Here is a 23,128-nt window from a genome sequence, read left to right as displayed (position 1 = left end):
TTTTTCCTCATTAATATAAAAATATCAATTGACTTCAAACGTCACTAAAATTGTCACCTGAAGCATCGTCCTGTTGTTTGTAGTCCATGATCCTCATCTTCCACACAGGTGTCACATCCCTCCTCGCACAGCCAGAAGCTCCCTGTTCAGCAGACTCAATGGCTTTCCTGAAGTCAGCCTGGATCTGGGCCTGCTTCCTATCATTTAGCGTTTGTCTGTGATGGTTTAGTGCCCGGAGCTGCTCACTACTCAGACAAGACTGAAAGTCAGGAAAGATGGCTATTCAGATTTAAGTGACCACCTCAGCAAACACCAATCTCTGTTTCATTCCAGAGGGTTTTTGTATCCTTCACATGGGAAATTTACACATGAACATATCTTTGTGTAAACGCACATCTGGGTTTCTCCTTATAGTAAGAGGTTACCTTTCCTCTCTACAGCAGGGGTAAGCAACGTGTGGCCTTACAGTTGTTGTGAAATGACACGTACTGTACCAGCATACCTTTTCCTATTAGTGCAAAACGAAACTGTGGCAGGGTATGCTGGGATTATGTAGCTCCATATCAGATGGAGAGCTGTATGTTGCTTACTCCTGCTCTACAGAGGGGTTCACTACGATATGCCGGCGGTCGGGCTCCCGGCGACCAGCATACCGGCGCCGGGAGCCCGACCGCCGGCTTACCGACAGTGTGGCGAGCGCAAATGAGCCCCTTGCGGGCGTGCCACACTTTTATTCTCCCTCCAGGGGGGTCGTGGACCCCCACGAGGGAGAATAAGTGTCGGTATGCCGGCTTTCGGGATCCCGGCGCCGGTATACTGTGCACCGGGATCCCGTCAGTCGGCATACAGAAGAGCACCCCTACAGAGTAGACCCTGGTCACTTAATCTTTTTTGGTCTTATCTAAATCAACATCGCTAAAACGATAAAAAATTATAATCTATAATCAATGTATAATCTCAATTATTTTTCTAATAGGTTGAGTATCCCTTATCCAAAATGCTTGGGACCAGCAGTATTTTGGATATGGGATTTTTCCGTATTTTGGAATAATCGCATACCATAATGAGATATCATGGTGATGGGACCTAAATCTAAGCACAGAATGTATTTATGTTTCATATACACCTTATACACACAGCCTGAAGGTAATTTTAGCCAACATTTTTTTGTAACTTTGTGCATTAAACAAAGTGTATCTACATTCACACAATTCATTTATGTTGCATATTCACCTTATACACACAGCAGGAAGGTAATTTAATACAATATTTTTAATAACTGTGTGTATTGAACAAAGCTTGTGTACATTGAGCCATCAAAAAACAAAGGTTTCACTATCCCACTCTCACTCAAAAAAGTCCATATTTCGGAATATTCCGTATTTCAGAATATTTGGATATGGGATACTCAACCTGTACCAACTTTGTTCCAGAAAGGAGATATTGTGATGGCTTGTAAGGACTTTTACACATGGACGATTAGGAAAACCAGAAAGCATAGGCCAGCTTGAGCTCTATGGGATCATATAAAGATATAGCCGAATACAGTCTTGCTTTCCTCCTATATGCAAACAGCATTAACGACCTAATTCTGAGGCTGCATGCAGATTCACAATAATTGGAAATCTCCAGCTGCAAAAGGCCGTTCTGCACATGTGCAGAACAGGCCTTGCAATGACGCCCGTAGTACCCCTCTGCCCCTGCCTGCCTGACTGATGGGCAGTGACGTTGAGGGGATGGGGAGGAGGCGTAGGAAGGGCTGCGTTACTGAAAACGAGGGCGCAACGCTTCAGTTTTTCTGTAGGGGAGAACAAGGATCTACGTCTCCTGACCTCGCAGCCACTGCTTCCGTTGGCCAGCTGCGCAAGCTGAGGCTTACTCAACGAGCTGACTGCATGGAACATCGTGACTATAGCAGTTACATGCAGGAGGAGTCACTACTGAGATATGTTTCCTGCATGCCCCTCGTAGAAATCGGACGGAAATTCAGTGTTACTTGCATGCGCATTGAGCTTCCGTCCATCTCTGAATCAGGCCCTATGTCAGAAACTGACCATGTGTTTCAGGCTGAATGTCTGTGTACGTAACTCAAAATACCTCATCTTAATTTAACACACAGGATTAACTCATCTATAAATAATCACCAACTCATCAGACTCCTAACGGATTCAATATTCACACTGTAAAGCAATATTATTATAGCATTATAAATATTACAATGCTAACAGTATTACAAGAGGCTCCAGCACTAATACGGAGATTCAAAATGGAGACTGGTAGATGGGCACCGGCCTCAAGCAAGAGAAGCATACACACAGAGGTCTGGCAAGTCTATATCTGGCAGAAATTGGGACATAATCTGACTGAAAAAAGCTCCACTATGTAATATGAAGAAGTGCTTCAAGAACCATAGACATCAGATATACCTTTACAGCATGTACTTAACCCCATTATCCAGACAAGAGGCCTTTCTGGATTGCGATACCTGCATACTCACGGTTGGCCATTTGAGTTATCACTTATCTAGGTTCATACACTACAAATGTGTTTACTGTCTGGAGAATGGTGACAACTGTAGGCCATATGTGGTCCTTCTGCCGATGATCATTAAGTCCTTTTTTGGCATCCTTCTATTAAACCTGATACCACAGCACACTCATGCAGCCTAGGTAGCAGGTCAGCCTGTGACTGGATGGTGTTCTCATAGCTTAATAACCACTTGTGAGGCCTTGAAAGCTCCATCTTGCCCATTACTGAACTACTATGGGTTATTGTATTGCATTAAAATACTGAACAAAACAAAAAACAGACAACTAAAGCTAATGTACATTGTTGCATCTATTTATGTAGATGTACACATTATTCTTCACGTCTTTTAGCTGGTGCTATGTTCCTCTCTTTAGAGCGGTTAGTGCTCTAAGACTGAAAAAATTGTTTCTAAAAGAAATATTGCTATCTGCAAACACACATGTGGGACTCTACTTGGTGTCCCTATCTAAAACTTGTGCACTTCTAAGACCCCGATATTGAATGACTCTGGGAACATTAGTACAAATACCAGGGCCTGTTCTTTATGTCCTTGACATTTTCTCTTAATAGTCCGACTCCTAACTATACATCATTATACAGTCACCTGGAATGAGCAGTGCAGTTATAGTAAAGCACACGTTCTAGTCCACAGCTGTCATTTTCCACTTACCTCCAGGTAGTCCGGGTCAGGCTCATTATAAATGGCTTCGTAGATTTCTGCACCATCTTGAAGCGCAGAGATTTGAGGTCCACTTAAAGAACGGCATTTGGATCCTTTGGTACCCCTAGCGCAAGCTAATTAAAAGCAAATATTCATTATCGCGCTGTACATTCAGAATAAGTAAAGTCTCTTTACATAGATGTCACCCACTACCAATCAAAAATATAAAATGCTTGTGTAAGAAACAGTGTTAGTAAAACCAGAACAGCAGTCACCGTTGCCACACAACTACTGCAGGTCTATCTGCCGAGAATAATGTAACATTAGGAGTGTCCTTTAGTGCAATTCGTTCAATGCCACTTATGCAATTTAACAGCCTGTTGCACAAGGTAGCAGGCCATATCATTAAAACCAGTACCTTGTGAGTCAGGATAGACTTATTACCAAATAGACAATTGGGGAAAGCCAACGAGCAGATCAAGTAAACCGTTAAAAGGACCTCAATAAAATACACTTATTTGGCTTCCCTGCAGGCTGCAATTCAAATGATATTTCATAGGTTCAATTTATTAAGTAGCTAAAGAAGGTATCATGAAGATAAGAAATCCCTTACCGTCTTCAAAACCAAAAAGTTTTATGTAATTAATCAAATGGTTTTTGCCTAAGCTGTGTGAAGATCTGTATTATATTTTCCTAAAATATACATCATACCTTCTTGCTGTTCAAACTGTTCCTGAATCTTGCCAAATAATATTTCAATATTTTTTTGTTGCTTTGCCGAGTGCCTCTCCGCCTCTCTCTCCTCCGCCCGCTCATTGCGGAACACATACGTACCATTGGCCATTTTTTCCATCCACTGATAAGAGAAAGAGGTTTTAAAACGTTAACATATTTCTCAAAAATAGCAGTGTCATAATAACGGATAGTCACTGGAGAATCACAGTAAGATAACGAGTAGGAATAATGATAATAGATCATGAGTTATACTGGAAGATCTCCAAATAACATTATGAAAAGAGATTCAGGCAATGACTAGTTGGGAGAGATTTCAATTCAGTAAGTAGGAGGCTGTGAGAGTATAAAGAGGCATCATGCCTAATCTATAGAATACCAATTAGATGTCCTATTAAATAAGTTGAAATGGCTTTAAATGAGCAAACAAGTAGGACATTTGGTAGTCCTCTATTACCATGTCTGGGATAGGACATATGGAGGCTTATTTATAGGACTCAATAAAGCCATTAAATTAGGCATTGAAATGAAAGACTTAATTGCCGTTAATGGCGGTAGGGTAAGCTTGCCGGAACTGTGACAGCAAATACCAAGGAATCTCTAATAACCGCACGCCATCATTATGGAAGCGCAATGGTTGAAAGTCTTGGGCAATCTGCTTAAGCCATGTGTTCTTTGGCGCATCACGTGCTATTTACCATCCATCCGGGCATGTGTTATTTAGGTACTGGTATGGTATTCTTTTAGGCTCCATTCTGCAGACATGTCCGAACCACTTTAAACAACGGTCTTTTAATAGAGGATTCAATTGTGGATTGATCTTGGCATAGATTTTGGATGTTTTCATTTCTCCAGCGGCCTGTTAGTTTTACTTGTAGTGTGTTTTGTAAGCACCTCATTTGGAAACGTTACAGCCATGTTAGGTAGTTTTTAAAACTTGTCCATGATTCTGAAGCAAAAAGTAATATTGTTCTAACCGATGCGTTGAACACCTTAATGTTTGTAGCAATAGAAAATGTCATGATAAAGGTAATATGTAGACTGCGCTATATTAGCAGCACCAGAGGGAAAAAAAATTGGATTTTAATTACCTAACAGTAAATCCTTTTCTCGTAGTCCATAAGGGATATTGGGGGAATCTAGTACGATGAGGTGTAGACGGGGTCCAAAAGAGCCGGTGCACTTTAAATATCTTCAACTGGGTGTGCTGGCTTCTCCCCTCTATGCCCCCTCCCACAGGCAGTCATAGGTAAAATAGTACCCGAAGGAGAATGGACATACTTGAAAGAAGGAACATTACAATGAGTGGTGAGCTGCATACACCAGCACACCACTAACATAAAACAACCAGCAACGGCTGGTAACAAGACAGCAACAGCTGAACAGGTAACCATAGAAGAGACAACCTGCAGAAAGTCAACGCACTGAGGCAGGCACCCAATATCCCTTATGGACTACGAGAAAAGGATTTACCGTTAGGTAATTAAAATCCTATTATTTCTAGCATCCATAAGTGATATTGGGGGAATCTAGTACGATGGGGACGTCCAAAAGCTTCCAGAACTGGCGGGAATGTGCAGAGACTGCTACAGCACCGCCTGCCCAAACTGGGTATCTTCTTTGGCCAGGGTATCAAACCTGTAGAACTTCACAAAAGGTGTTCTTCCCAGACCAGGTAGCAGCTCAGCATAGCTGCAAGGCCGAGACTCCACAGGCAGACGCCCAGGAATACCCCACCGATCTTGTAGAGTGGGCCTTCAGAGACTGTGGAACAGGTAAGGCTGCCGACACATAGGCCTGTTGGATAGTAAGCCTAAGCCAACGAGCAATGGACTTCTTTGAAGCAGGGCAACCCTTTTTCTGTGCATCATAAAGCACGAACAAGGAATCCATCTTTCTGACGAGCCGTTCTCTTGACATAGATCTTCAAGGCTCGCAAAGCATCCAATGCCTCCAGAGGAGCAGAAGTGGCAGAACTTGACGGAACCACAATAGGTTGATTCAAGTGAAACGCAGAGACGACTTTCGGCAGGAACTGCTGCTTAGTCCTGAGCTCCGCTCTGTCTTCGTAAAAGACCAAGTAGGGGCTTTTACATGATAAGGCCCCCAATTCTGAGACACGCCTAGCAGAAGCCAGGGCCAATAACATCACAGTCTTCCACGTGAGGTACTTGTTCTCTACTGTCATCGGAGGTCCATACCAAGAGGACTGTAGAAATTCCAACACTACATTCAAATCCCAGGGTGCTGTGGGCGGCACAAAAGGAGGTTGAATGTGAAGCACCCCTTGCAAAAAGGTCTGAACTTCTGGCAATACTACAATTTCTTCCGGAAGAAAATTGAGAGAGAGCTGAAATCTGGACCTTAATGGAACCCAGATGTAAGCCCTTATCCACACCAGCCTGCAGGAAACATCTCACGTGGAACTCCGCAGGCAGAAACGTGCGGTCCTCGCACCAAGAGGCATATTTTCTTCCGATATGATGATAGTGTTTTGACGTCACAGGTTTCCTGGCCTGAACGATGGTAGCAATAACCTTTTTGGAAAGGCACTTGTGAGCTAGAATGTTCTGCTCAGCCTCAATGCCGTCAAACGAAGCCGCCATAAGTCCGGGTAGACGAACAGACCTTGTTGAAGAAGATCTCTTCACAGTGGCAGAGGTCAAGGGTCTTCGACGGACATGTCCAGAAGATCCGCATACCATGCCCTCTGAGGCCATTCCGGGGCAATCAGAATTGCCTGGACTCCTTGATTCCTGATTCGCTTGAGCACCCGTAAGAGCAATGGAATCGGAGGAAACAGGTAGACCAGCCGGTAAGGCTAAGGCAACGTCAGTGCATCCCACTGCCCTCGCCTGAGGGTCCCTGGTTCGTGAGCAATACCAATGAAGCTTCTTGTTGAGTCGAGAAGCCATCATGTCAATTTGTGGGCAGCCCCACTGGTCGATCTGCTGAAACACCTGATGGCGAAGACCCCATTCTCCTGGGTGGAGATCATGATGACTCAGGAAGTCCGCTTCCCAGTTGTCTACTCCCGGATAAAAATTCCGGACACTGCTCTTGCATTTCTTTCTGCCCAGAGGAGTATCTGACACCTCTCGCATGCAGGCCCTGCTTTTTGTTCCTCCTTGTCGAGTGATGTACACAACTGCCGTCGCGTTGTCCAACTGTACTTGGATCGCGTGATCCCTGAGTAGAGGAGAGGCCTGAATCAGAGCATTGTAGATCGCCCGAAGTTCCAGAATGTTGATCGGAAGGAGGGCTTTGTGGGCTGACCACCTGCCCTGGAGCTGAGCCCCCTGGGTGACAGCTCCCCATCCTTTCAAACTCGCATCCGTCATGAGGAGGATCCAATCCTGAATCCCGAAACTTCAGCCTTCCAGTAGGTTGGAGGACTGTAGCCACCACAGGAGGGAAATCCTGGCCTGAGGCGACAGTCGTATTATCCGGTGCATTTGAAGATGCGATCCGGACCACTTGCTCAGGAGATCCAAATGAAATGTTCTGGCATGGAACCTTCAATACTGGATCGCCTAGTACGAGGCAACCATCTTCCCCAACAATCTTATGCAAAGATGGATGGATATATTTGAGTAGGCCAGAGAACCATGCGGACCACCTCCTGAAGTGTTCTCGCTTTGTCTTCTGGGAGGAACACTTTCTGGCTACGCTATCCAGCAACATTTCCAGGAACGGGACACGCTGAGTTGGCTCCAGGTGGGACTTCGGTAAATTGAGGATCCACCCATGGCGCGACAGAAGTTGGATAGTGCGGTCTACATGGAGCAATAAAAGCTCCCTGGATCTTGCTTTTATCAAGAGATCGTCCAGGTAAGGGACAATATTGACCACCAGGACCCAAAGCTGGAATATCATCTCCGTCATTACCTTCGTGAACACCCTCGGAGCTGTGGACAGGCCGAAGGGTAGCGCTTGGAAGTGGTAGTGATCATTCAGCAGGGCAAACCTCAGGTAAACCTGATTAGGTGGCCAAATCGGGATATAGAGATAGGCGTCCCTGATATCCAGGGAGACCATGAACTCTTGTTCTTCCAGACCCGCAATCACTGCTTGCAAGGATTCCATTTTGAACCCGAAAACCTCTAATAAGGGTTCAAGTATTTCAGATTCAAAATGGGTCTTACTGAACCACCCGGTTTCGGTACCACTAACAGGTTGGAGTAATAACCCTTGCCCTGTTGTTGCAGTGGTACTGGAACAATGACTCGGGACTGGACTAATTTTAGGATGGCCTGTTGCAGCGTAATACGCGTATCCTCCAAAGCGGTTAAGCTTGATTTGAAAAATCGGTGGGGAGGAGCACCGTCGAACTCCAGCTTGTAGCCCTGAGAAATGAGGTATCCTGGCAGGAACTTTCCCAGATGCGGCTGAGCTCCCACCACGAGATCCCCTCGGGGTGGGGGGGGGGGGGGGTGGCACGGTCATGCTGAGGCCTTAGTGGAAGCTGAACTGGTGCTTTGTTCCAGGGAACCTGAAGCTGCTGGCATGTTTGCCTTACCTCTGGTGCCTCGTGCAGCGTTTGAGGCGCCTCTGGTTCAAGATCGAAACATATCGGCCCGAAAGGACTGAATAGATGGCCCCGGGTAGGAACGCCTAGCCGGTGTGGCCCCAGAGGGGAAAAACATGGAATTCCCCACAGTAGCTTTGTAAATCCACGAAACCAACGCAACCCCAGATAGCCACTCCCCTGAGAAAGGGAGAAACACTACACCACGCTTGGAATCTGCGTCCGCTATCCACTGGCGCAGCCATAAACCTCTGCGCGCTAACACTGCCATGGCAGTAGTACTCACAGTAATAGCGCCTCTTTAATAGAGTCGCACAGGACGTGTGCAGTATCCTGAATGTGTTTGATCAGAGTAACCATACTCACCAGAAACATATCCCCCGCGAGGCCCTCTTGAACTGGCCCGCCCAGGTGTGAATGACATGCGTCAACCAGCAATCTGCTATCACAAGTCTTTGTTATATACCAGCTGCTGTGGAATAGACTTCTGTGTAGTCTTCTAGTTTTCAATCCCCAGGGTCCTTCAAAGCCGAGGAGCCAGGGACCGTTAACACCACCTCTTTAGACAGGTTTGAGACAGACGTCAACAGCCGAGGGGATCTTCCCAGTTTTTCCGGCCCTCAGGAGAAAATGGGAAAGTGTTAAGAAGCGCCTGGCCACCTGGAATTTTTTATCAGGATTTTTCCAGGTCAACTTTAAACATATCATCTTATTCCTCAGAATTAGAGAAAGTGACGCTAACCTTTTTCTGTGAGGAGAAAAACAACTGCTTTACTGCATCATCTACTGGGAGTTTTAACGCATCCCTAATAGCAATTATGTGGGGCTCAAGCCCTTGTGCAGGAGATGAATCCTCAATAATAGGGTCCATCTCCTCCCCCCTCCTTCTGTCCCTCTTCATCAGTTACTGAGAGTAAGCAGGCAGCCCACGTGTATGTGACCCTGAGCTATGGAGAAGGGTCTGTCCTCTACCTCTTGCAGCCAGGTCTGAAATACAGCCTGCTGCAGTCTTACGACTATTTGCAGAGGGCTGAAAGAACATGTCCGCCATCCAGGGAGATTAACCAGGATGACTGTCGTACCTCCCCCTCCCCCCCAGCCTCCTCACAAGCCTGTGAGGACTTACAACAATGTTCATGAGAAAGGGAGGGGGGTCTGCATGTGCATAAATGGTGTTTACCATATTCGCAGGAGACAAACTCTCACACACAACACACAGACACTGTACAAACAAGCCTGTCCTTGACTGGTATGCGAGTAGGAGACCCAGAGAAAATGACCAGCACACCAAGCCTAGCAGACTCAGGGACACTGCAGGCTTTAAAATTATACTGCGACTCAGTGGAACACCGGTGTTTTTTCCTTATGAGGACTCTATTTACAAGTATAATAGCTGCTCTACCCCTTTCTAACACCCCTATATATATCTGGAGTGTTCGAGGAGCTGTGTGCCTGCTGCTGCTGGAAGCAGATGAAGGCGCCAAGAAGCCGGTGGTCCCGCTCTGAGGTAGCCCCGCCCCCTGCAACGGCGCCGGAGCTATACACTTATTTATACTGCCAAACGTCTCCTTATGGTGTAAAAATCCCTGTTTTCACAACTGCGTGCCAGTGTTACACAAGTGGGCTATAGCGGGTACCCCCCAGGAGGGTCCCGTTTGCCATACACACGTTGTACCACACCATGAACCGGGGGACCCCCCCCCCCACTAGCGAGGCCCCCGGTTTGTACTCACCACTGATGTCACCTTCAGGCTATCATTAGGGGTGTGCGGTGTGCTGCGATTGTGACCGCAAAGGCGCAGTGCCCTGCTATACAACAACCTCTCAGGACAGTGGTCCTGTAGCGGGGAAGCGGCTGACACCTCGCAAAGCCGGTGACCGTTCCCCCCTAACTCCCACGGTGCAGGTATGCTGTTGCCCAAACAGCATACCGAAAATAACAAAGATTTAAAAAGAAACTGAAGAAAACTCTCTGGAGCTCAGAGATGTGCATCCTCTCCTAAGGGCACGTTTTTCTAAAACTGCCTGTGGGAGGGGGCATAGAGGGGAGGAGCCAGCACACCCAGATGAAGAAATGTAAAGTGCACCGGCTCCTCTGGACCCCATCTATACCCCATCATACTAGATTCCCCCAATATCCCTTATGGATGCTAGAGAAAAAAGCATTATCAATATATAATGAATGCTGAAGACATAAATGTTTAAGCTCCTTTGGAAAAATGTGTTTATATTGGGAGTGTCGGGTGGTGCTTGGCCGGGGTCTGCTGATGTTGAGGTGAGTGTCGTATCTCTATCCGTGAGGAGGAGGCAGGTTCCTATGCTAGCTATCCTTTCCTACCTAATTCCTCTGGCACAGGTCACCACTTGACATCCAGGTTAGTACATCAGTGTCTCTGAACAAGCCTCCCATCTGTTCCCCCAGGTCTCACTCCCTGCTGCATTTGTGCGGAGCTTATTCAGGATGTTTTGGACACCCTGCATGTTTCGGCTAGGAAGACAATATCATCGACGTAAACTAGATCTATGAGGGCTGTATGTTTGCTAGTAATGGTGTCCATTTAATTTAGAAATGTTTTTCTTAGCATCCAGTCCATAGTTATGTTGAAGAGCATGGGCGATACTATACAACCTTGCTTGATGCCAGTTGAGATTGTGAACGATTGGGCCATTCGGCCCGCATATTCAACTTTGTTTGATCCGTTGTTGTAGAGGGCTTGAAGTACCTTATGTGTGAATATGTCAGAGATGCACTCCCATACATACCTGCATAGGGTAAATCCTTTGTATGACCACATCAACGCACCCCGCTATACCACCTCCAGCAAAGAGAGAGGACAGACGGAGACAAAAAGGCCTTGGGTCACTGTAATACCCAAGTCTGGTATACCAGCAAGCAGGGCGAGTGCTGTTAGCTGCAATCTGAAATAAATGACAGTATTTTAAAAATAACGCAGCCCAAAAATTCCCAAAATATAGGACCTATAAATATGTGCTTAGTCGGGTGGAGGGTGCACCTTTTAGAATTCTGTCTCTCTCTACTAAAGAGACCCCAACATTATACTGCAATATAGTTCTTGTAGAACGGTCTCTGCAAATTTAAATAGTACCTCAGCAATTCACTTATGTCATTTTTTATACTCTAGAGTAGTTTGACCACTAGGGGAACTCTTCCAGTGGAGTCTATATTTCATTATGGTAAGTTATTTATAAGGGATCCGGTCAGGATCCCGGCGTTCGGGATGCCGGTAGCTGGAATACAGACACCGCTCAAAATACAGTCGCCGGGATGCCGACATGGATCGCAATGCCAGTGCCAGAATCCTAAACACCAGGATCCAGAATGTAAGTATCCTGGGGCTGCTGAGGGTAAAGCCACAGGAAAGGGAGGGTTGTATAGGTTTAGGCACCACCAATGAGGGTTAGGCTGCGGGAATGGGGGTTAGGCACCACTGGGGAGGGTTAGGCTGCGAGGGATGGGGGGATGAGGCTTAGGGTCAGGCTGCGGGGGATGGGGGATGAGGCTTAGGGTCAGGCTGCGGTGGATGGGGGGGATGAGGTTTAGGGTCAGGCTGCAGGGGATGGGGAGGTGAGGCTTAGGGTCAGGCTGCGGTGGATGGGGATGAGGCTTAGGGTCAGGCTGCGGTGGATGGGGATGAGGCTTAGGGTCAGGCTGTGGGGGATGGGGAGGTGAGGCTTAGGGTCAGGATGGGGTGGATGGGGGCGGGTGAGGTTTAGGGCCAGGCTGCGGGGGATGGGGAGGTGAGGTTTAGGGTCAGGCTGCGGGGGATGAGGCTTAGGGCCAGGCTGCGGGGGATGGGGAGGTGAGGTTTAGGGTCAGGCTGCGGGGGATGAGGCTTAGGGTCAGGCTGCAGGGGATGGGGAGGTGAGGCTTAGGGTCAGGCTGCGGTGGATGGGGTGGATGAGGTTTAGGGTCAGGCTGCGGGTAGAGATGGTATGGGGAGTTGGGGATTAGGGTTAGCATACTTACCTAGTAGGTGTCGGGGATCCTAAACGTCGGGATGCCGCTGTTGGTATTCTGACCGTCAGCATCCCAAACGCTAGGATCCCGATACCATCCCATTTATAGCATGCTATGCTGAAGGAGATACTGTTGTTGGTGCAAGTCCTGGATAAAACAATGTGCATAGCTTGGTAGGAAATCTCTGCAAATTACACAGGTAATCTCCGTGATTACAATATTTTCTAAAAAGATGGGATTTATTATTATGGCTTAGACACGTATGCCACGGTATCACTATTTTACGTAGGATTATGCATTTTAATCATCTTTCAGTATAGTTTAATATCTTCAGAAGTTACACACTTTTGTTGAATATATTATTGCTTCTCGTGATTTTTAATACATTTACTTTTTTGTTCCTCACCCCCAATTTTAATTAGCGAACAGCTTTCAGTGTTGGGTTGGCATGAAGTCCACTGTGTGTCCACAACACAGAAGCATTCATTCTCGTTTTCATGTACATTAATCCCCTTTTCTGAGTGGGAAGGTTTGTTCCTAGTAAGAGGTCGTCAGAATAAATGTGGAGGTAAGGGAGCTGACGCTTGTTTTTTTTTTTAGATTTAACAGTTTTTGGGAACATAACCAAATAGTACAATGCTATCACTGTGAATATTTACAGGTACTATATATTGTAGAGCGTTGAGAGGTGAATAAAGGCAGGGTCAGTTACTGAGCAATTACACAAAACATATCTACAAGAGCGAAAAAACAATTATTGCATCAGAAAATGCAAGAAAGACTGGTCCACTCTGCATGTAGAAAGACCATGTTATCATGGTAGTGTGGCAAGGCCTTTTGTGGGATTCCTGTAACATTCAGGCATGTTCCTCTTGTACATGCTATGGGAGTAATCTGGTGCTTTATAAATAACGTAAATGTTCAGTAGCCAGTAAGTCAAAGCTAGAAGCCAGCATAAGCAAGAGCAAAAGTATATGCAGGCATATGTATGAAACAACGTGCATAAATACATAAAATATAGAACTTTGCACTCACCATAATAAACAATGAGGTTTTGGTTCACATATTGAGCCCTCATCAAGGGACCCCATTTTTCTGCACGTCCTACTCTATCACTCCAAATTATAAACTTGGTAACTGCTATCACAGAATTACACTTAAGGTAAGCGGATTGGTTTAAAGCTCACCTGCCAACTGACAGTCACCAAGCATAGCTGCTGCAAAACATGATAGCAGTTACCAGGTTTATCATTCTGATAGAGTAGGATTTGCAGAACATGGGGTGCCCTGACCTTTTCTTTAAGCAATGTGGTCACATACCATTTTGCACCTCAGACCTGGGAGTGGCGAGTTCAGTGGATTTGCACCCCAAGCCTAGGAGTGGTGAGTGCAGTTATTTAATGATAGAGATAGCTGCAAGCTTAAATGCATTGATCAATTCATGAACCAAATCCCCATTATTTAAGTTTTAAGGCGAGTTTACTACGGTGAGTGCGGAGCTCTCTGTTTTTTAAATAGATAACTATATTGCTGGAAGGCACTCTAGAAAAACAAACAAGGTTTATAGGAACTCTGTATTGGTATTGAGGACTGACTTAACTGTAAATATTCTGAGGCCACAGAAGTCAGGGAAGGATGACAAAGGAGAAATGTAGAATACCTTTAACATAAGTGAGTCTGGAGCTTCGAGAGGTGTGCATGCGTCCTCTGAGCCTATCAGTTCTGCTGCATGTACTATTATCTTCTGGCCAACAAACATCCGCCCAGTGCGCAGCAGAGACGTGAGCGCAGTGTCCAGTAGGACCCTGATACCATACCAGCCATCAGTCACCTCAATGACCACAGACACTTGCTTTGCGTCACCGCCTTCGCTTTTATCACCGTTTCCTTGTGTAAAGATTTTAGAGACACAAAGGACTAGCGTCTTAGCTGGTGTGTCATCTCTCTCCATTATCCTTCTGATGGCTGATCGTCTGCTTTGATCAATTTCCACATCATATCTGAAGATATAAAGGCTCTGTGTTACCAGAGATATAGTTACAAATACCATTTAAGATTTTCACAGCAAGTTCCAGATAAAAGCCTACTGCTGCCATTTGGTTTCAAACACTCGTTATAAAAAAAGCTAAAAATAAGAGAGAGTGTACAATTTAGTAAAGGAAGGACCTGAATAAACTAGTCAGCTTTAACCCTTGTTGTGCAACAGGAAGCCATGACCGCTATCTCATATCTCATCAACAGATGTTACTCCAACACCAGTACACAGGGTGGGGCGTAACTACATGATCAGAAGATACCCTCTGCCTCCACTGCAGCTCTATTTCATTGTCAGTTAATAAATATAAACTCGGGAGCTAAATGACACAGTAGAAAAGGAGTTTGGTTTATTAGGTTCAGAATATTTAAATGAATCAGAGCGGTTGCAAATGTGAATCCAGAACATGTTACTGCAACACCAACCTGTACTTGAGCTGTAAGAGCACTCTGTCCGGTGTCAGGCATCTGCTAGCAAACACCTCGGGGAACATCACTTCCATTGCAGCCAGTTTCCACACAATCCATCGGTAGTGATTGAACACCCATTCTGGTGAGATGAGCTTGGGGTCCACCCCTGGAGTGTCACATAGAGCTCTGCGAGACAGTGGGAGAACATCAGCACAACTACTTTATCGAAGAGTAGAAGCCCAGTGATATTAAGAAGTCTCCTGCTGGGAACCATTGCTCTGACTTACTAATGTACGTTTTATTTTATTTTTGTGGAGATCGGTGCTGCCCACTGTGATAGACCCCTAGTTCCATTCAAAATGACGTTATATAACAGTCTATGAAGTGTGATAGGGGCTACATAACAATATGCTAGTCTGACTGCACTGAAACAGATGATCATTGGTTACCTAATGAGAACAGCTGCTCAGAGGTTGATATGATAAACAATTTATTCCATGAGATATGACAGATTCAGCTAAGATGCTGATGCAATTTATGTGGCAATTAAATGACATGCGTGTTCACTTCATTATCACAGTCTACATTGATCAGGGGTTTCAGAGCAGATGCATCACCTGTAGAACTCCAGTCTGCCTGCAGTTAATGTATCAGAGGGTACCAGCCATCCACCATCTGCTATCTGCACGCCGCCACTAGGCAATAGACATTCCATCGAGAAATAATCCCTGCAGTGAAATTCAAATGTTCTTGCACGTTCACTATTGATTCCAATGTGATTCTTCACAACACCAAGTCTGTACAACTGAATCAAGATACAAGAGGAATTATTATTGATGTTGTAACTTGACTTTGTAACTTGATGTTACAAAGATCTGCTCTCTTACCAATATGACTGTTAAGGAACATACTCTATGGGCAGCTTAAATGGTGCTACTAAACCAGAAGTTACTCCGCAACATTACTGTAAGTTACTGGTAGAGGATTCTTCTACAAAGTACACGTAGGGAGCGGACGTGCACAGGTTACTCTATGCAGTCTCCAGGACCTCAGATTCTGTCACCCAGCTGGGAAGCACACCCTAGGCATGAGTTATTTTATAATAAGATGCAAATTACAATTAATTTACCCATATAATGTATAGTAATAAACAATAGCATTTTGAAAACTAGACAACAGCATTGGAGCGCCAGCAACAGCAACCAAATAGAGGAAAGGCATAGAATGGAAGATGCCCTGGAAAAACATAAGCATTTAGGAGTTTATGGAATAAATGGATACAATGTAGCGGATGCTTAGGATAAACAATAGAGTATAATTGGTGAACATGTCTGAAGATACAGGGGGTTCCAAATCACTCAGGCACAATGGTAGATGAAACCCAACAGTGGTTTATCAAATAGAATAGGTGATAAACAGCGCAGTACTCTACAGTAGTACAATCAAAAACGACAGTCACCACAATGAATCCCTGGCAGGGCATCACCTCTCTCCAGCCCTCACAATAGCCCAGCTTTATCGCCTTCCTAATCGCCCAGTGGGAACGCCCAGGGGAGTTACAAAAGGTTCAGATTGGTGGGGTCTTTGCCCAATAGCCCACCTTTATCGCCTTACTAATTGCCCAGTAGGAACACCCAGGGGAGTTACAAAAGGTTCAGATTGGTGGGGTGTTTGCAGTATCCAGCCACCACTATCTCCCTCAAGTGTAAATTCTCAGGTGACACCCTGCTGCGACAGACTCCTGGCTGTCTGACATAGCTCACTGTTGGACAATAGGGAGTACACAAAGATCTCTTCTGTTGAACAATAGGCTGGTTTACCTGACCTGATAATCTAATTATCAGTGCATGGTTTACACGGTTCCGGTATGAATGGTCGACAGTCATTAGGTCGACCACTATTGGTCGACATTGACATGGTCAACATGGACACATGGTCGACACATGAAAGGTCGACACATGAAAAGGTCGACATGAGTTTTTTTACTTTTTTTTGTGTCGTTATTTGCGTAAAGTGACTGGGAACCCCAATTAGTGCACCGCTTCGCTCGCCATGCTTCGGGCATGGTGCCTTCGCTCCGCTACCGCTTCGCTCGGCACAGATTACCGTTCCAATCGTAGTCCACGTGGATCGGAAAGTATGGAAAAGTTCCCCAAAAGAAAAAAAAAGTTAAAAAACTCATGTCGACCTTTTCATGTATCGACCATTTTCATGTGTCGACCATGTGTCCATGTCGACCATGTCAATGTCGACCAATAGTGGTCGACCTAATGACTGTCGACCATAACATGGTCGACCATGTGAACGGATACCGGTTTACACAGGTCTAGAACACACAGATTTATCCTCCAGCCAATAAGTAAACAATAGGTAGCTCTAATGGCAACAGGAATAACCAGAACACAGAGTAACAGATAACATAATCTCATATATTACCAAAATTAAGTCTGGCTCGAACCCAGTATGGGGGTGAGCAGCAACATGGGGATAAAAAGTAAATATTCAACTGTTTTTGTTACAAGTTACCATCATAAAAATACGTAAAGTGGGGGAAATTCTGGCTATATTGGTAACAATTTACTAGGATGTAAAATAATAGTACCTGAGCCTTAGTATACACTAGGATGTAAAATAATCGTACCTGAGCCTTAGTATACACTAGGATGCAAAATAATAGTACCTGAGCCTTAGTATACACTAGGATGTAAAATAATAGTACCTGAGCCTTAGTATACACTAGGATGTAAAATAATAGTACCTGAGCCTTAGTATACACTAGGATGTAAAATAATAGTACCTGAGCCTTAGTATACACTAGGATGTAAAATAATAGTACCTGAGCCTTAGTATACACTAGGATGTAAAATAATAGTACCTGAGCCTTAGTATACACTAGGATGTAAAATAATAGTACCTGAGCCTTAGTATACACTAGGATGTAAAATAATAGTACCTGAGCCTTAGTATACACTAGGATGTAAAATAATCGTACCTGAGCCTTAGTATACACTAGGATGCAAAATAATAGTACCTGAGCCTTAGTATACACTAGGATGTAAAATCATAGTACCTGAGCCTTAGTATACACTAGGATGTAAAATCATAGTACCTGAGCCTTAGTATACACTAGGATGTATAATCATAGTACCTGAGCCTTAGTATACACTAGGATGTAAAATCATAGTACCTGAGCCTTAGTATACACTAGGATGTAAAATCATAGTACCTGAGCCTTAGTATACACTAGGATGTAAAATCATAGTACCTGAGCCTTAGTATACACTAGGATGTAAAATCATAGTACCTGAGCTTTAGTATACACTAGGATGTAAAATCATAGTACCTGAGCCTTAGTATACAGTAGGATGTAAAATAATAGTACCTGAGCCTTAGTATACACTAGGATGTAAAATAATAGTACCTGAGCCTTAGTATACACTAGGACAGTGATGGCTAACCTTGACACTCCAGCTGTTGTTGAACTACACATCCCAGCATGCCCTGCTACAGTTTTGCTATTTGGCCATGCTAAAACTGATGCAGGGCATGCTGGGATGTGTAGTTCAACAACAGCTGGAGTGTCAAGGTTAGCCATCACTGCACTAGGATGTAAAATAATAGTACCTGAGCCTTAGTATACACTAGGATGTAAAATCATAGTACCTGAGCCTTAGTATACACTAGGATGTAAAATCATAGTACCTGAGCCTTAGTATACACTAGGATGTAAAATAATAGTACCTGAGCCTTAGTATACACTAGGATGTAAAATAATAGTACCTGAGCCTTAGTATACACTAGGATGTAAAATCATAGTACCTGAGCCTTAGTATACACTAGGATGTAAAATCATAGTACCTGAGCCTTAGTATACAGTAGGATGTAAAATCATAGTACCTGAGCCTTAGTATACACTAGGATGTAAAATAATAGTACCTGAGCCTTAGTATACACTAGGATGTAAAATCATAGTACCTGAGCCTTAGTATACACTAGGATGTAAAATCATAGTACCTGAGCCTTAGTATACACTAGGATGTAAAATAATAGTACCTGAGCCTTAGTATACACTAGGATGTAAAATAATAGTACCTGAGCCTTAGTATACACTAGGATGTAAAATAATAGTACCTGAGCCTTAGTATACACTAGGATGTAAAATAATAGTACCTGAGCCTTAGTATACACTAGGATGTAAAATCATAGTACCTGAGCCTTAGTATACACTAGGATGTAAAATCATAGTACCTGAGCCTTAGTATACACTAGGATGTAAAATCATAGTACCTGAGCCTTAGTATACACTAGGATGTAAAATAATAGTACCTGAGCCTTAGTATACACTAGGATGTAAAATAATTGTACCTGAGCCTTAGTATACACGGTAGGCCGCCTCCCTCCTACAGCCGACACCAGTGATATTCTGTCTGCAGAAGACGTTTTTAGCCGATACAATGAGCCCGGATGTGGCCTAATCTTACACCTTTGTTTCTTACGTATCCTCATTTCCTGCATGTCTCTGGCACAGCGCAGGTTTGGGACCAAATGAGTGTAGTCTTCTAGTAAACAAATAGTCCAACAAATAGTACAGTAAATACAAGTATGGAATTCTTCTCTGAAAACCAATTATTCCAAAACACATAATTTTCATATGCAGGCACACAGTCTTTCTCACTAAAGCAAATATGGTGGAGATTTGTGTGTGCGCTTCAGAGGCAGCGTTTGCAGGCTGAAGGCCGGTGAAGTATGCGCACATGCAGAAGCCGCACTGCGCATGTGCACACAGTGCGATCACCTCTGCCTGATTGATAAGCAGAGACGGTCGCGGGGCTTTTGGGGGGGTTGCAGGGGCATGGTCCGGACAACAGAGGCGTGTCCAGACCGTTGCTAGGGAAGGTCGCGGTGGCTGTGACCAAAAACATGGCGGGTAGCCGAGCCACCTGCCTTCGCAGATAGGCTGTGTAGGCAGAGGGCTAATCGGCAGTTGCGAAGGCTTTCACAAGTCTGCGTGGGTGGGGGGGGGGGGGGCTGGATCCGGCTTGCGGGGCAGACTTGCCCTGTGCTGGGTGTCCACGTTCCCCCGCATGACAAAGATTTTGATCACAGATGCACGTTTTTGCGCACATCTACGATCAGTTCTGAATTAAGTCCTTTATCTTAATTGACACTATTAAAGATGCATCTAGTGCATTCAACAAATACATTGAATATAAAAAAAAGATGCATCTAGTGCAAAAACTTGATGATGGGCTATAGAAAAAAAAGCCATACGGTCACTTGTGTCAGACATGCCTGTATTGTTTCCTGAATATGATATCCCCACTTCTGTGATATCTTCAGTCAGAGGATTTTCTGTAGCACTACTAGAGTGCTGTCTTGTTGGAGTCTTCGTCTGATCATCTGACACCATGCAAAGTTTCTTCTTAAAAGGTTGTACAAGTGTGCCTGTATTAGTTTTCAACACAGATGGACTTTTACGATCGGCTGCCTTGACTGCCAAAGAGCGTTGAAAAAGACTTGATTTAGCATGAAAATGGTTTTGTGTATTGAGCTTAGACACCGGGGCATCCTGTCTTCCTTTTGAAAAACTGCAAAATAAATAAAACGTTACAAACTATTACAATAGAACAAGTCATAAGTGCCAGTACACGAGCCATCATATTATGGGTGTGGCCAGCGCTACACTAAAAAGATCTACAGTCAATAGGTCAACCACTAATGGCCGACATGTAGTAGGTCAACAGGGTCAAAAGGTCGACATGGAATAGGTAGACAGTAGAAAAGGTCAACAGGGTGAGAACAACGACATGGAAATGGTCGACACATTTTTGGGGGTGTTTTGTCACTTGTCTGCCACAAAAAAAAACCCCATTAGTGTACCGGTTCACTCGCCATGCTGCGGGGAAGGTGCTTCACATAGTCCACGTGATTGGTAGAGTATGAAAAACTTAAAAAAAAACAATAATAAAAAAAAACTTGTGTCGACCAGTGTGTGTCAACCATTGTCATGTCGACCTTTTGACCCTGTAGACCATTAGTGGTCGACCCACTGACTAGATCTTTATAGTGTAGATCTATAGACTGGGTACCGCATATTGGGGGCCATTCCGACCCGTTCGCACGCTGCAGTTTTTCGCAGCCGTGTGAACGGGTCAGAACTGCACATGCGCGCGGGCGGCAATGTGAAGGCGCTTCGCTGCCTGCAACGACGAGAATAATGAAGAAAGCTTTCGCAGAGGCAAAAGTAAGAAGATTGACAGGAAGAGGCCGGCTGGGGGTGGCAATTGACCGTTTTCTGGGCGTGCCGAAGAAAACGCAGGCGTGTCCAGTCGAATGCAGGGAGGGATCTTGACGATAGTCTTCCTGGCTAGGTGCCATTAAGAACATGATGTCAGATATGTCATCTCAGCTCTCTGCAAATGCTCAAAAACTCAATTGCAGCAGGCTATTGCAGACCTGGCTGCAAGGGCAGAGCAGCACCCCCTCTATAATTCAGGACCACAAAAACGTGGGGTACCTGCTTTACTCTCCGATTCAGATGAGGAAATACTGGAGGAGGGGGAGGAATTGGAACCTATTACTAGGGATTCCCCTTCTGCACAAGGTACTGAACCCCTCATTTTTGCTATACAGGACATGTTAAAACTCCCTCTACAGGACGCTGCGTCACAGTAGTTGTTTCTTCACACAGAACAAGCCCAATGTCACTTTCCCTGATTCTGCAGAATTAGATGACCTATTTAAGTTAGCCTGGAAGAATCCAGATAAAAAAAATAAGATTTTAAACCTACCGATAAATCTTTTTCTCCTAGTCCGTAGAGGATGCTGGGGACTCCGTAAGGACCATGGGGTATAGACGGGTTCCGCAGGAGACATGGGCACTCTAAGACTTTAGATGGGTGTGAACTGGCTCCTCCCTCTATGCACCTCCTCCAGACCTCAGTTATAGAAACTGTGCCCAGAGGAGACGGACAGTACGAGGAAAGGATTTTTGTTAATCTAAGGGCGAGATACACACCAGTCCACACCATACACACCGTACAACATGGTATATACTAAACCAGTTAACAGCATGAACAAAACAGCATCAGCCAGAGCTGATCTCAACTGTAACATAACCCTTATGTAAGCAACAACTATATACAAGTCTTGCAGAAATAGTCCGCACTGGGACGGGCGCCCAGCATCCTCTACGGACTAGGAGAAAAAGATTTACCGGTAGGTTTAAAATCTTATTTTCTCTTACGTCCTAGAGGATGCTGGGGAGTCCGTAAGGACCATGGGGATTATACCAAAGCTCCAGACCGGGCGGGAGAGTGCAGATGACTCTGCAGCACCGATTGAGCAAACATGAGGCCCTCCTTAGCCAGGGTATTGTCAAAGTCGAAAAATATTGCAGTACACACATCACGTACTAACAACACACACATGCCCACTGCGCGTGCACTTGTTCCGCTGTGCGTGCACATACCCGCAATTTGCGTATGGTCGCTCCCGCGATCCTGCGCGTGGAATGGGTATTTACGGCGGAGTTTGTGAGCGCATGGAGGGCTATCCAAACATGGAGGGCTATCCAAACATTACATATTTAATCCAAATAGTGCACCACATCATCAGCAAATATCAACAGTTTAAATGATTTCAGAACGGAGGGATTCACCTTTGCATGATAGGAGGGGACAGACTAAGGTTATAAGGTGGTGTCTGGTATCCAGCTGTAGGGTATTTTAAGGGTAACATTCCGGTGTTGGTTTGCGGAAGATCGCATGTTCCTGAGGATAGTTATGTGCAGAAGCAGAATATAGGTTTAAACTGTATTTACTGTATATTATGTATGCGGCGGGAATCCAGAGAAGACCACCCACAAGAGCAGTTGAGAAAGACATCGCCCACCTTTTCAAATCAACCTATGACCTCTCCTGTACTGTAAAGATGCATCCCTGTGTCCAATGGACAAAGGGATTATAGTACCCATTGTATTGCTTTTGGAAGTAGTGTATAAAAAGCCTGTTCCTGCCTGGCCGGTCAGAAGACTCTTAACGCTATCTACCTGATTAGCGGAGGACTGGACCAGGAAGCGCATGCAAATATTCTCACGTATGTACATTGACTGTAGCCATTTACTCTGTTGTATTGTAGTGTATGAATTGTATTGTTAATCCCCTTTCAGATATATTACTCTGTGGTGTCGGAACCCAGTGTTTAACTACAAATCGGTGTTGTGTCCTCTTTTCCCTGCTAGGGTTTAAAGTGT

At 44.8% G+C, this 23,128-nt stretch overlaps 2 protein-coding genes across 2 annotated transcripts in view; one reads left to right on the top strand and one right to left on the bottom strand.

The window, feature by feature from the left end:
* Positions 1–2,832, top strand: part of N4BP2L1 (NEDD4 binding protein 2 like 1) — a 136,904-nt gene extending 134,072 nt beyond the window's left edge. The window contains exon 5 of the mRNA XM_063951780.1: positions 2,120–2,832. Coding sequence (XP_063807850.1) covers positions 2,120–2,186 — 67 coding nt within the window. The 3' untranslated portion in view covers positions 2,187–2,832. The remainder of the gene's footprint in view (positions 1–2,119) is intronic.
* The window catches only part of BRCA2 (BRCA2 DNA repair associated), a 171,282-nt gene that overhangs the window by 44,877 nt on the left and 103,277 nt on the right, over positions 1–23,128 (bottom strand). The window contains exons 13-21 of the mRNA XM_063951778.1: positions 20,167–20,462; positions 19,240–19,433; positions 15,492–15,679; positions 14,890–15,060; positions 14,090–14,429; positions 11,214–11,369; positions 3,902–4,046; positions 3,200–3,324; positions 58–259 (exon numbers count right to left, since the gene is read on the bottom strand). Of these exons, the coding sequence (XP_063807848.1) occupies positions 58–259; positions 3,200–3,324; positions 3,902–4,046; positions 11,214–11,369; positions 14,090–14,429; positions 14,890–15,060; positions 15,492–15,679; positions 19,240–19,433; positions 20,167–20,462 (1,817 nt within the window). The remainder of the gene's footprint in view (positions 1–57; positions 260–3,199; positions 3,325–3,901; positions 4,047–11,213; positions 11,370–14,089; positions 14,430–14,889; positions 15,061–15,491; positions 15,680–19,239; positions 19,434–20,166; positions 20,463–23,128) is intronic.

The sequence above is a fragment of the Pseudophryne corroboree genome, chromosome 2 (assembly GCF_028390025.1).
Source record: "Pseudophryne corroboree isolate aPseCor3 chromosome 2, aPseCor3.hap2, whole genome shotgun sequence".
Lineage (NCBI taxonomy): Eukaryota > Metazoa > Chordata > Amphibia > Anura > Myobatrachidae > Pseudophryne > Pseudophryne corroboree.
Note: the sequence above shows the minus strand (reverse complement) of the source record. Positions and strands in the feature narration are given on the sequence as shown.